At 48.0% G+C, this 14,382-nt stretch overlaps 1 protein-coding gene across 1 annotated transcript; it reads right to left on the reverse strand.

Moving 5' to 3' along the window:
* Positions 1-366: 366 nt before the first annotated feature.
* On the reverse strand, positions 367-9,716 carry HPX (hemopexin). Its single transcript, XM_065945471.1, has 10 exons — positions 9,640-9,716; positions 9,202-9,272; positions 9,038-9,109; positions 8,745-8,866; positions 6,788-6,938; positions 5,881-6,093; positions 5,510-5,617; positions 1,003-1,133; positions 759-921; positions 367-638 (listed from the first exon to the last, which is right to left on the reverse strand). Exons 1-10 carry the CDS (start codon positions 9,714-9,716, stop codon positions 367-369), a joined length of 1,380 nt encoding a protein of 459 aa, XP_065801543.1.
* Positions 9,717-14,382: the final 4,666 nt, after the last annotated feature.

Raw genomic sequence — 14,382 nt, forward strand, 5'->3', positions numbered from 1 at the left:
AATTGCTTTACAATGTTGTGTTGATTTCTGCTGTGCAACAACATGAATCAGTCATAATGATATATATATACATGTATATATCCCCTCCCTCTGACATCTCCCTCCCCTCTGTTTCCCTGTCTGGATGATAGTCTGGAGCCAGTTTATGACTGGGATTCAGGAATCACCTGTAAAGAAATGAGGTTTGTCCTTCAGCCCTCCCCTCCCTTACCTCCTGTAGCTTTAAGAGCCTCAAAAAGAGAGGTTAAAAGCTTCTCAACTCAAAGAAGTGAAATTGTTCCACAACCAGGGCCCTTTGATTCAAGTGAAGAAGCACTGTGGCTTTACTGTGAGGAGATGGGGAGGAGGAGCCGGGCCAGACTTGCGTCAGGAGTGCTGGGGGGGAGCGCAGCCCAGGAGGCTGTTCATTCTCTGGGCCTGGGGAAGGTCCGTGGTCTTGCTCAGTTCCTCCACATCTTTGTAGCAGTACAGATTGGGGCCTTGGACGAGGTACAAGCCCAGACCATTGGCGGAACATGAGTGGGGGCCCAGAGACTTCTCCGTACACAGGGCCCCATCGACCTTCGTATGGGGCCAAGGAAGCTCTGTCCACGTGGCTTGAGCTCCTAAATTCAGATCCAACCACCACAGCTTCTGGCCTGGGAAGAGACACCGGATGTAACATGGCTTCCACGTCACAGGGATCTGCACCTGGCCTTTCTCATGCCCTGATGGAGAAGCACAGAACCAACCACCCCTCAGCACCCGACGCCCCTCACCTGCCATGATGTGGAGCCGAGAAGATCCAGGACAGGTAAAGGCTGCATCCACGGAATGAAGGCTGACCCCGCGAGGGCTCCCGAATTCCTTCTCCAGCTGCTTTGGATAATCTTGTACGAGAGTGTAGCCTGCCCTTGTCAGGAAGATATATACCTGGGTACCCTGGAGGACAAAGGACATTAATCAGCACAGAGCAGGGTATTCTCCCCAGTCTCCACCTCAGGCCTCTCTCCCATCACACACCTGGATCAGATAGAGCTTATTATCCCAGAGAAAGGCAGCATCCACTGTTGAGGGACCTTGGGGCCACAGATGCTCAATGGGCCAGCTATGCCACCCGTCCCGGCTGCTGTCCAGACGCCAGTAGTGGTTCTCTGTGGGGTAGCAGAGGGAGCTCTAGTGCTGGTGGTAAAAGGTCAGGCCGTGAAGAGGCAAGTGACAGATGCAGGGGTGAGTCCCAAGAGGGAGGAGAGAGTGCATCCAGAGGCCAAGAGGGAAGAGGCTAGGTAAGAAAGTAGAGCAAACAAGTGGTTGGAAAAGTTAGGCATTGTGACCTGATGAAACTGGAGGCAGCAGGGGCCTGATGGGAGGGCAAGCTTGGAGAAGAGTGGCCAGGTTGCTAGATCAGGCCAACGTTATGAGGTTTGGTGGGGGCTCCTTATGCATTTCAGATGTCCATGTGAGGAGGTGCTACAATGAGATGGTGGCCAGAAGTTAAAAGGGAAGCAATGTGTGTGACCATCCCAGACTCACTAACTGTCCCTTCCCCCTGGCAACCATAAGTCCATTTTCTATGTCCATGAGTCTCTTTCTGTTTTGTAAGTAAGTTCATTTGAGTCATTTCTTTTTAGAAATGCTATATTTACAACAAGGACCTATAACCTAAAACACTGCTATATTTAAAGTAGATAACCAACAAGGACCTACTGTATAGCACATGGAACTCTGCTCAATGTTATGTGGCAGCCTGGATGGGAGGGGAGGTTTGGGGGAGAATGGATACATGGATATGCATGGCTGAGTCCCTTCGCTGTTCACCTGAATCTATCACAACATAGAATCTAAACCCCAATACAAAATAAAAAGTTCGAAAAAAAAGGGAAGACCCCAGCAAGCTCCCCCTGGGTGTTCTCACATGGGCTCTGTTCTCTAATCCCTGGAGATGGCCGGAGACAGAGGGAGTAGCCAGACCAGCCCCCTAATTTTCCTCTCCCCTTTTCATAACAACTTCCTAAAAAAATTGTCTAAAGTTTTATTTACCTTTCCTTCCTCAGTCCACTTCACTTATATTCCTGTTTCCCTCTGCCATTGAAATTTTTCTCTTCAGGGTTAAGTATCCTCCAGCTTGCCAAATCTAATGTCTTCTTCTTACTCTACCTCTTAGCAGCATTTGACTGCTCACAGTTCCCTCTTTTAATTTTTTTTTTTAATTTTGGCTCCTGTTATTCGAGATTCTTCCAGTGTTCTTACCTTTTTGATGCCTCTTCAGCCTGGTATCTCACATTAGAATCCCCTAGTTTGGGCCTCCACTCTATCTGCCCTCACTCTCTAGGTGATTTTACCTAGTCCAGGGTTTTAAACCCCATCTGCATACTGAAGACTTTTGATCTGTTCTCTTCACCTCTGATGGACCTTTTCTTTGAGTGTCAGGTTCAAACTCAGCTGCCTACCTGACATGTCCATTTGGGGCTACTAGATACCAATACCCTAATGTGTCCAAACTCATTTCTGCTCCCACCAAACACACACACCTTCTACCCTAGTCTTTTCTAATCTTAGTAAAAGGAACCACTTGTCACCTAGTTTCCCAGTCCCCCAAAGCTAAGTCATTCTTGAAACCTCTCTTTTCCCTTCCCCGCTCTGACCAATATCCAAGGCATTGGTTAATGCTATGGACTCGACTTCCGGAATACATCATGATGACTGCTTACCACCTCTGTGCTGTTATCCCAGTCCAAGTTGTCATAACCTCTAATCCAGACAGCTACAAAAACTCTTCGCCTGATTCCCTGCTTATACAATTATAGCTCTGTGACTTACATTCCACAAGAAACCAGGATGATCTTTTAAAAAACTAAGAACAGATCATGGCCCAGCTCAAGATCCCCTCCTGGCTTCCTTTTACAGTTGAAAATCCTTACCAGGCCCATGATATAATCTTTTTACTTTTTTGGTTGGTCCATGCATGGCTTGCAGGATCTTAGCTCTCTGACCAAGGACAGAACCCTGGGCCCTTAGCAGTGAACACATAGAGTCCTAACCACTGGACCGCCAGGGAATTCCCAGACCCATGTGATCTGGCTCCTTTCTCCCTCTTTTCAAGTCACTCATCTGCTCTTCCCCAACACTCGAGTCACACTGGCCTCCTTTCTTGACTCCTCAAAGTATTTGCTGTTCACCTTCCCTAAAATGCTTCTCCTCCATTGCTTTATGGGGCTAATTTCTCTTTATCACTGAAATCTCAGCTCAAAAGTCATCTCTTCAGGATTTCCCTGGTGGTCTAGTGGCTAAGACTCCATGCTGCCTATGCAGGAACCCGGGTTTAATTGATCCCTGGTCAGGGAACAAGATCTTATATGCTGCAGCTAAGGTTGGTACAGACAAATAATAAATAGAATAAATATTTTTTAAAAATCATCTTTCAGAGAAGGGGCCCATCATTCTCTTCACCTCTATCCAATTATTCTGTCCTATTTCCTTCACAGCTTTTTGACATTTAACATTTTTTATTTTATATTTTAAAATATCAAACTCACAAATCCATTTATACTAGCTTCAAATGGTATTTGAGAATAAGGAATATTCTAATGTTCCCAGGACATTTCACAGCTATTAACACTGCCTGAAAGTATTCTGTTTTATTTTCTCTCTCCTTTTTTTTTTTTTATCATCTTCTCTCTCTCCAGCAGGCTCTATGCAGGTAATTGTCTTGTCTGCCATGTTGATCACTGTATCCCAGTGGCTAGAACAATGCCCAGTGCCTATCAGGTGCTTGATAAATAGCTGGTGTTCCCCATGCAGCCACAAGCTCTCTTTGTGTGTATTAACCAGGCAAGTCTCAGTGACCACATGTCCACCTTTCCCTCCTGATGAATCTACCCTGCTCATGGCTCCTATTTTGAGAATCAGAGCTATGCTGCTCTTTGGGCAAAGGAAACAAGTGCTTAACCCCCAGTCCATCAATGGCCAATGCAGAGGCCAACCAGCAGCCACTTTATTCCACAGGTCTGGAATAAAACTATGGGGCTGGGCCAGTCCCATTCTCTCTCTGGAAAACCAGTAGGAAAAAGAGCAACCGAGGCAGTTATCAGTTGTATCTGAGGCTAAAAGATCATAACCAGAGAGAAAGTTGAGAGGACATGATGTTTTCCATGTGTGAGCCAAAGTTGGGAAAGCAGAAAGAATGGATTAGAAACCATGAGGTAGAGACAAGAGATTTTTCAATAAGGGAGAGGGGAGAACTGGCCCTTTGCTGAACGGCTGGGTCAAAAACGGCTGGTGTTTTTGCCAACATAGTGAGTTCCCACCTTGGCTGGGTATTTTTAACATAACGGTGTTCTCTCAACAGCTATGGAACATCTCTAATACTCTTGATTTAGGATTTCAGCTGCATTCTGTTTATGCGCACATGGCCTTGAGATTCCACGATCTCGCCAGGGGTGAGTGTTCTCTCTCTCTCTCTGTGGGGTCCCTGTAGCCCTATTTTCTTAGTGTTTCTATCTCCATGTCTTTCTATCGATCTCACTTTGTGTGTGTGTTCTCCCAGTGGTGCCTTGCTGTCACCAAAGCTGCGTATTCTCCTGATATGTATGTGTTCTTACTCTGGCACGTATTCTCAGTACAGGGTTACTTGTTCACTGTGGGTGTGTGTTTCATCACAGAGCTATGTTCTCATTGCAGCATGGGGATATGCTGTTATATTATATAGCCCCCTTGTTATGGGGATATGCTCTGCTTGTGGCTGTGTATTTTTCATTACAGCTTGGTAGTCACATCTGATCAGATTTGTTCAGGGGTTAGGAGTAAGGAAGGATTTTTCACTCTGCTGTATTCTAAACCACTGTTTTACATTTTTATCCTGTCATACGTATGTCTTAGGCAGAGTGTAATGTGGTAGGTCACTCTTTCTCTTAGAGCTGTCCTCAAGTATAGGTCAAGACTTATCCTTAGGTAGCATTAGGTGGCTTTTACTAATTAATGGCACAGGTCTGGGGAGAGGGGTCTCCCCTGGTCACTCAGGGGAGAAATCTCATCAGGCTAGTGAAGCTATTGCCTAAAGATCTAAGGAACTGAACACTTTTTTGCTGATTCTCAGCAATGGGAACATCTTATTTCCAGGTAATGCTGTGCCCAGAGGCCTGGACATAGGAACCAGGCACCTGGAAAAAGATGGAGCTCCTGGGGATAAGCTTGAGGTAGGGGGGTGGGGAGAGGGTCAGAGACATCCAGGAGCAAAGGGAATATGAGGAGTCATAGGCTCAGGGGGTCCAGAAAGACACAGACCCGGCATGGATAGTACTGAGAGGCAGACAGGTGGAAGAAGTTAGAGGCCTGGACAATGAGATAGGTTGGACCATATGCATCTGAGGGAATGAGAGGTGAAAAGGAGCATGCTAGGGTGAAAGGATGGGAGCCGTTCATATGGGGCACAATGATGAAAATGGAGGAAATATCTCAGAGATGAGAGGCATGCACAAAAGAGTTGGGAGGTATGGAGGACAGAGATGGGGGATTGGAGGGCATCTCTTACCACTGAAAGCATAGGTGGCACCATGGTTGTCAGAGAGCAATGCAGACAAGACTAGATGTGGGCTACAGCGCTTATCCACATGCTGGGTTGCATTCCTATGTGCATGGCCTTGGGGGAGAAATAAGCAAGGGAGAACACACGAAGGCAAGAGGTCAGAATGAGGTCTGAGGTGGAAGAAACCACTGGGAGTATTGGGGGTGCAGGTCTTCCCCATATGAAGACAGTTGGGAAGAGCCAGAATGGAAGTGGGGCTGGGGCAAGAGCCAAGGTATCATTCCCATAGGTGAAGGTAGGAGCTGGGATGTATGGCATTTGCAGACTCAGGAAAGGTGGGCATGTCTCCAGAGGTCCCAGGGCTGGGGCTTTCTCACCTCTATTAGGGCAGGGCATAAAGTAATCTCGGACATCCCGAGGATAACTGAAATTCACTTCTCCCTTGACGGGGTCGAAGCGTAGGAATTTGTTACCCCGGAAGCAGTAGTAGCGGTTGAGCCATCGTATGGCCGAGGAGCAGTTCCCAACGGCTGGCCAGGAACGTTCCTTTATGGTTCTTGTAGAGAAGTCCCAGAACCACGTGTGGTTGCCTTTGTCCAATCAACCAACAAGCATTCAGTGAGGCCAGACTGTGCCTTCCCTTGTGCTTGCACTGGGCCCCAGGATGGACCAGATGTGGTCCCCATCACATGGAGATCACAGCCCAGCAGGGAAAGAATTGAGGAAAGTAGTCATATGACAAAATTCAGCAGCAAAGTACACATGATCTGTTCAGCAAGGGCAGTGGGGAGAGTCTGGGAAAACTTCCCAGAGAAAGTGATACTTAAACTAAAATCTGAAGGAGTTACAAAGCAGATAAGAGTGGGAGATGGAAGCCTAAAGCATGAAGTAAATTGGGTGTCTAGGGAGAGTTGGGGGGGGGTTCATATTCAAGGGAAGGGATTGAGAGACTAAAGGCTGGAGGGTGAATAGGCTGGAGGGACTTGGAGAACCTTGTATGTAAGGTTATGAAGAACCTTGTCTGTGAGACTGAAGAACATAGATTTCTCCTAAGGGTCATGGAGGACAATGAGGGACTTTTAGCAGAATTATATCCAGTTAACTTCCCCAGAATGACTTCCTCTTACTTCCCCAACTTAAACTGTGTAGACCTTGATTAGCTTCTCTATTTCTCTTTCTTGGGAAACCATATCATGATTCTACCAGCACCACCCTCCCTACCACAACCTCCCTCACCACCATCCCACCACTACTCCACGCTGTCTTATTCCAGCCTGCACTGACCTTGGAAGAAGAAGACACCTTCATTAGCACATTCTCCACGGTGACATTCCACAGCTGCATCCAGTGGGAATGGGATTCCAGGAAACTTCTCTTGGAGCAACTTTGGGTATTCCTGCCCCTCCTCAGGAGGATATACCCAAAATCTGTTCCCCTACACACAAAAGCACGCTATTTTTAATATGCACGCCAGACACTGCCACTCTGCTCACACGACACCTTTGATCTGTTGCACTTAACATAATATTCTTCTGCAGTCCCCCATACTCTCAATCCATCTGTGGACAACAATGTGCTGACCCCTTGCACAATTATACACCTTCAGTTTGAGAAAATCCAATCATTGTTACTACACACACACATCTGACTATGTACAGCTAGCACTCCCATGGTACAATTATCTGCAACACCGTTGGTTTTGGCAAACACATCCACAGTCATCCTGCAATCATCCACCCATTCAAACATTCATTTGTTCATTTATTCACTCAAGAAACAGTTGCTGAATGACTACCATATGCCAGGTATTGTGAGAAGCACTGGTCATGAAGGGGTGACAAGACTCTATATCTGCCTTCAAGGACTTCATTTTTTTTCACTGTATAAAAGCAGAAAGTGAGCCCCTAGTGAGTCCTAGCCATGTGAGCCCCAAGGTGGACGCATGTGAAGTGCATTGGGAATAAAGGAGAGGTGCCTAAGTCAACCTAGAGAATTCCTAGAAGGCTGCACAGAGGAGAGAAGATTTGGGCCAGGTGTTCAAAACTGAGCAGGAATTTTCCAGGTAGACAAGTGTGGAAACTCCCCTGCAAAACACACAGTCACTGAGGGATCCAGAGCAAACTTTTGGCCTACTGATACAGTTACAAAGAAGCCATGGGTGATGCTCTTATAGAATTCCTAAGACCACCAGGATACATCCTGGTGAAGGGGACCAAGCCTGAGGTCCCAAATGCCCCACTCCCAGCCCCTCCTCCCTAGCAGAGGGAGTAGCATGTACAGAGTATACTCATCTGGTTGGCACACAGTGAATGTGGCCGGGGAAGAGATCAACCTGAAAAGATAAGCAAGGGCCAGGTCTCATGACCCATGTCCACCTGGTTTACAGGATGCAGCGCGTGGTGGTGCCATTTGCTGAAATACGGGACTCAGGAGGAGAGGGATTTGTACAGAAGATACTGCGTTCCGTTTGGGGGGTGCTGCATTTGAGGTGTCTACAGAACATCTCAGTTGAAGATGTCAGCCAGGAAATTGCAAAGAAATGTCTGGAGTTTTGGGGAGAGATCCATATCTGGTGTCCACAACGTGGAGAGTCTCAGAGCCATGGCAGTGGTTGAGATCACCCAGGGAGGGTGAATGGAAAGTCTGGGAAGGATCCCCAAGGAACATTCAGGAAGTGGCCCAGGATGAGAAGCTGAGAAGAGCAGGAAAGGAGGCAGAAGGGAAAACAAGGCCAGCAGTGAGGGCCACGCAGCCACGCGGCATCTTTGTGTGAGTCAGGAGAAGGTGCCCAGAAGGAGCAGACACAAGCTGGGCCAGGACATGGGACCTGATGAGCACAGTAGGCTGGATTTCATCCTCCACTCACCCCTCAGCCAGCTACCATTGTGCAGTGAACAACCTGGCAACCATAGGAAGGAGACCAGATGCGGGGTCATGGAAGCCAAGGAAGAATTTCTAGGAAGGAAATGATGGTCAACAGCTTGAGGAGTAGCAGAGAGGTGTGGACGCAGATTAGGACTGAAGAAGAGCCACTGGATGTGGTGCCTGTCAGGCCCGCATGCACACACACACACACACACACACACACACACACACACACACACCCTAGCCTGAACTTTCTCAGGAAAGGAAGGCCCAGGAGGAGGAAACCTGGAACCTGTGGGCAAGGGCCACCTGGGGGAGGGTTTCTTGTGTTGACTCCAGCACTCCTGGCCTGGCCCTGACCTGGGTCCAGTCGTACCTTGATCAGAAGGACACTGTTTTGATCATAGCGGAATGCAGCATCCACGGGACTGGGGGCATCCTTCCACCTCTCTGAGATTAACTGCCGGGCCCAGGCATGACCCTTCCACACAAACTCCCCTGCAAAACACACAGTCACTGAGGGACCCAGAGCAAACTTTGGGCCTACTGAGATAGTTACAAGGAAGCCATGGGTGATGCTCTTAAATAATTCCTAAGACCACCAGGATACATCCTCGTGAAAGGGACCAAGTCTGAGGTCCCAAATGCCCCAATCCCAGCCCCTGCTACCTTTTAAAAACAGCATGTTCCCATGTTCATCCAGGGTGCTAGCATCAAAGCCCCAGCCATCCGAGCAGCGTTCTGGGGAGGAGGTAGGGAGACAGCAGGTGAAAGACCCGTAAGGGGATACAATGCAGAAGCAGAAAGACAGACGCAGAGAGTCAGGGCCTCACCCGTCACGTCTGGATCCGGCTTGACCACATTCCCACCTACAACTCCGTGCCGCGGCTCAGGAGCTTTAGCTCTAGAAAGAAGACACGGAGTTGTCTGGCTCCATAGGAGCTAACCGCTCTCCCTTAGCCCCGACCCCAGACTTGAAGAAGTGAAGTGAAGTCAGTCAGTTGTGTCCGACTCTGCAACCTCATAGACTGTAGCCTACCAGGCTCCTCTGTCCATGGGATTTTCCAGGCAAGGCTACTGGAGTGGGTTGCCATTTCCTTCTCCAGAGGATCTTCCCAACCCAGGGATCAAACCCAGGTCTTCTGCATTTTAGGCAGATGCTTTACCGTCTGAGCCACCAGGGAAGTCCCAAGACGCCAGACCTAAAAGTTAGCCCTATCCCACTCTAACCCCAATCCCGGTCCTTCTTCCCCAGCCTCAGCTTCACTCACAGAGGGTGGGCTTTAGCCAAAGACCAGCACAAGCCCAACAGCCACAGTGCAACTGGCGCTCCCAATGCCCGAGCCATGGTGAGCTGGAGAGGCCCCAGGACAGTGTTGGGCACCTGGCTGAACCCCCTATATAGAGAAGGCAGCAGCACTACCCCCACCTCCAGGCTTGCTGGGAACGAGATCTCTCAAGACTATGCCAATATTGGCTGATTACATCAGTGCAAATAAGGTCAGGGTCTGAACAGAAATCTGAGTCCAAGACTAACTCTTCCCGGCAGGAGGCCCCATCCCCCTTCAGTGAATTTTTTTTTTTTTAACTTTTTGTTTTATATTGGAGTATAGCCAATTAAAACTTCCCTGATGGCTCAGACGGTAAAGCGGTAAAGCCTGCAATGCAGGAGACCAGGTTCAATCCCTGGGTTGGGAAGATCTTCTGGAGAAGGAAATGGCAACCCACTCCAGTACTCTTGCCTGGAAAATCCCATGGAGGAAGAGCCTGGTAGGCTACAGTCCATGGGGTCACAAAGAGTCGGACACGACTGAGCGACTTTCACCATAGCCAGTTAACAATGCTGTGATCGTTTCATGTCGAGCGCAAAGCCCTTCAGTGACTTTTGAGCAGTGACTGTCCCAGGCCATTGATGTTCAACTCTTCACCTTGTTGATGGGTCTGGGTACCCATAAAGGGTAAGAAGGGGGTAGATTGATTGAGGACCACCTGGCTGTGGTTGGACTTACCTGAAGAACGCAGGAGGAGAGAAGAGGAAAGTAACATTTTTGTAAACTGTGCCAAGCCCAGCTCTGAGACTCTTAAAGACACTTAACACGTACATATACTTAATAACCACATACACATACAAACAAACTATAACTACTCAGAGAACAGGTTCTTCCAAGCTCCATCATGGACCTGTTGGGGGCATTCCCAAGTCTCTTTATCTTTGCCCTTGGCAGGTCAATAATATTTCACCATTGCTGAAAGTCCAAGTTCCACCCTTGCCCCCAACCCCACAGGCTTTGCAAAAATCACCTGGGATGGAAGGGCTGGAGGAGGTGTCTCTTTCAGAGAGACCTACTAGTAATTAGACTTTATTCATAGTTTCTATCTTAAGGGGAAAGTGCTTTGTTTAACTATCACAGGAAAAATAAAACTGTACTGGGCTTTCACAATATTTATAGCTGATTCTTGCTTAAATGCTGTCTTTTCAATGAAGCCTTTCTTGTCCACCTCATCTAACTATTTCTGAATCTCGCTGGTTTCCTTTATGTTTCTTAATAAAACTTGAAATTATTTTGTTTGTTTATGCTTTTGCTTCTGCTTGTTTATGCTTTTTTTTTCACTAGTTTTGATTTGCCTGTCTTATGTACCATTATGTATTTTTCTAATTTTTAAAATGTTTTTTGGCTGCGCCATGTAGTGTGTAGGATCTTAGTTCCCCGACCAGACATTGGAAGGGTAGAGTCTTAACCACTGGACCAACCATAGGGAAGTTCCTATACCATTACATTTTCTCTACCTAAACTAGTACCAAGTATATATAGGCATACCTCAAAGATACCTCGACTTTGTTTCTAGACCCTTGCAATACAGTGAATATCGCAATAAAGTGACTAACACACATTTTTTGGTTTCTCAGTGCAAATAAAAGAGAAGTCACTCCAATGAGAAGCCTGCACACCACCCCTAGAGAGTGGCCCCCATTCACCACAACTAAGGAAAGCCAGTGTGTTACAATGAAGACCCAGAGCAACTAAAAATAAGTAAATTGGTTTTTTTAAAGTTCAGTTTAGTTCAGTCGCTTCATCGTGTCCGGCTCTTTGCGACCCCATGGACTGCAGCATGCTAGGCTTCCCTGTCCATCACCAACTCCCGAAGCTTGCTCAAACTCATGTCCATCGTGTCGGTGATGCCATCCTCTGTCGTCCCTTTCTCCTCCTGCCTTCAATCTTTCCCAGAATCAGAGTCTTTTCCAATGAGTCAGTTCTTCGCATCAGGTGGCCAAAGAATTGGAGTTTCAGTTATAATGACACTATATTGTAGTCTATTAAGTATGTAATAGCATTAGATCAAAAAAAGTACATATCTTAATTTTTAAAAATAATTTATTTATCTTTGGCTGTGCTGGGTCTTTGTTGCTGTGTGGGTTTTTCTCTAGTGGAAGAGAGTAGAAGCTACTCCCTTGTGGAGCACGGGCCCTAGAGTGTGTGGGCTTCAGTAGTTGCGGATCAAGGGCTCAGTAGTTGAGGGTTGCGGACTCCAGAGCACAGGCTCAATAGTTGTGGTACAAGGGCTTAGTTGCTCCACAGCACGTGGGATTTTCTCAGACCAGGGTCTGAGAATCGGTGTCTCCCGCGTTGGCAGGTGGATTCTTTACCACTGAGCCACTAGGGAAGCCTCTATACCTTAATTTAAAAACACTTGATTGCTAAAAATGCTAGCCATCATCTGAGCCTTCAAGGGGTTGTATCTTTTTGCAATAGTAACATTATAGATTACCGGAACAAATATAATAAAACTGAAAAAGTTTGAAATATTTCAAGAATTACCAAAATGTGACACAGCAACATGAACTGAGCAAATGCTGTTGAAAAAAAATGTGCTAAAAGACTTGCTCAACTCAGGGTTGCAAGAAACCTTCAATTTGTAACAACAGCAAAAAAAAGTACTATCTGTGAAGTGCAATAAAGCAAAGTGCAATAAACTTGGTACGCATGTAATAGATGTTAAATAAATATTTATTGAATGAAAAACATTAATTTCAAGTACTGAATAGTGTTACTAATGTTGCCAAATTTCTGACAGTTTTTCTCCTTCCCAGGTAAGGAGAATATCAGGATTGGGGGTATTTTATTTTGGAGACATACTGTGATCTAGGGGTCATAGGTCTCCATGGCACTGACCTTCATCTTGTGGTCTTGTTTCATTCTCCGGTGTCCAGCCCTACATTCCTCTTCTCCTCTCAGCTCTGCTATCTCTAGTATCTGCTATCTTCAGCACTCACTGGGGTCCGCCTGTTTCTATCGGAGATGTAGCTGCAGGAGGCAAATATGAACAGTCAGCTCTGGGCCAGGCTGCGGTGCCAAGATCCCTGTTCCCCAATCCAGCCTGAAGGGCCCCTGATCCCTCTCAGTTGCCCTTGACAGTCCCTTAAATAACCTCAGCAAAGACCTCAGATCCCTTATCTACTCTGCAAAGTTTCCTCCTGACAGGAAGACAGAGATTTCTGGGCGCTCTGGAACGTGTTACCAGGCCTGTGCCATCAGGTTTAGCGTCCTCTCCTGACTCACCATGAAAACCTGTCATGTTGACACTGTTCCTTCCCTGAGGATAGTGGACAAAGCTGGACTCCTCAGGCCCTTGGCAGCATGGGTAGCATCTCGACTCCCTCAGCAGATACCCGACAGCCACTTCTCCCACTGCAGGGTATCTCTGACCCTTCCTCTGGGGCCCGCTTCCTCCCAGCTGCTGGGCACTGGGGGTGCTACTCCCAGACTCCCCTTCTTGTCTTCAGCTTCTAAAATCTTATATAACCTTCCTGGGATTAGCCCTCCTCGAGCACCCAGTGACCTTTCATCACCAACCCCTCAACAGCCATCTCTAGCTCCAGAACTGTGTCCACGTGTCCTTACAGGTTTCACTGAGCCTGCCTGGGGAGACTGAAGTGTTCACACCGAGTGGGAATACCCCCCGGAAAAGCCACCATGAGGGTCTTCACTAGTACTGGCAGGGCCCTGCGTGGACCTTCTGGCCCAGGAGCAGCCTCCCCTGTGGCCTAGCAGGGCCCTCTGCTGGGAGACAGCACATAACCCTGGATGGTGGTTTCTCAGCTTGGCCTCTTCTTTCCCACACAGCTCTGGTCCCCATCACAGCACCCCTGGGTCTACCTATCACGGAAGACTGATCTGTGGCACTTTTCCACTATTGTTTCCTAATTTGTTTGTCTACTCTATGGTGGTTTAGATGGCATTATTGGAAGCCTTCCTCTCCTCCCGTCCACCCCCGACCCAACCGCCTCAACCTCCCCGCCCCCCCACCCCCAACCGCTCAAGGACTAGGCCAGCAGAGTCTTCTGCACAGAAGGCAGCTCGAGTGAGAGTTCACTTCCTGAGCAGTGGCTGAGAGGCCATTTGAGAACCCAGGTGTGCATATGTTAGCCATTTCTGCTTTTCCTGAGTTATTACCAGCGCTGTGTCCTGGGCTATGGACAAAGCGCATGTCCAAACTTGGGCCTGAGCGCCCCCTGGAGGCCTCGGGGATCAGTGCACGCCCACCCTGCAACCACAGTCCCAGAGATTTCCTCCCTGAAACCAGCTCCCCGCAGTTTTTCCCTTTCACTCTTCTCAGCCTCGCTGTGGGGCCCTAGTGCCATGTCCCCTCCCTCTGAAAATCTCCGCTGCCCCGAGCAGGTGTAGGGACCTTGGTCCCTTGCTTGATTTCTTGGGGGAATTCAAGCCCAGAATTATCCAACCATCCCACTTACCCTGTAGTCTTTCTTCCCAACCCTCCTGACCAGCAGCTCTCTGACTTCCCCCTAAGGGAGTGTGAATGTGTGCCTGCAAACATCTTCATGGACAGAGCTTCCTCTGGCGTCGCCAAGGGCTGCAGTTAAGCTGGACACTGCCCTACTGTCCCTTGGACTGGCTGTGTGTAGCCTGCTCTGCCACTGAGTTCTCTCATCCCGGTTACTCCTCACTTCCATAAATGTTGCGTGTGCTGAGCACTCCAGGCAGCAGAGATGGGAT

This window comes from Muntiacus reevesi, chromosome 9, assembly GCF_963930625.1.
Source record: "Muntiacus reevesi chromosome 9, mMunRee1.1, whole genome shotgun sequence".
Classification (NCBI taxonomy): domain Eukaryota; kingdom Metazoa; phylum Chordata; class Mammalia; order Artiodactyla; family Cervidae; genus Muntiacus; species Muntiacus reevesi.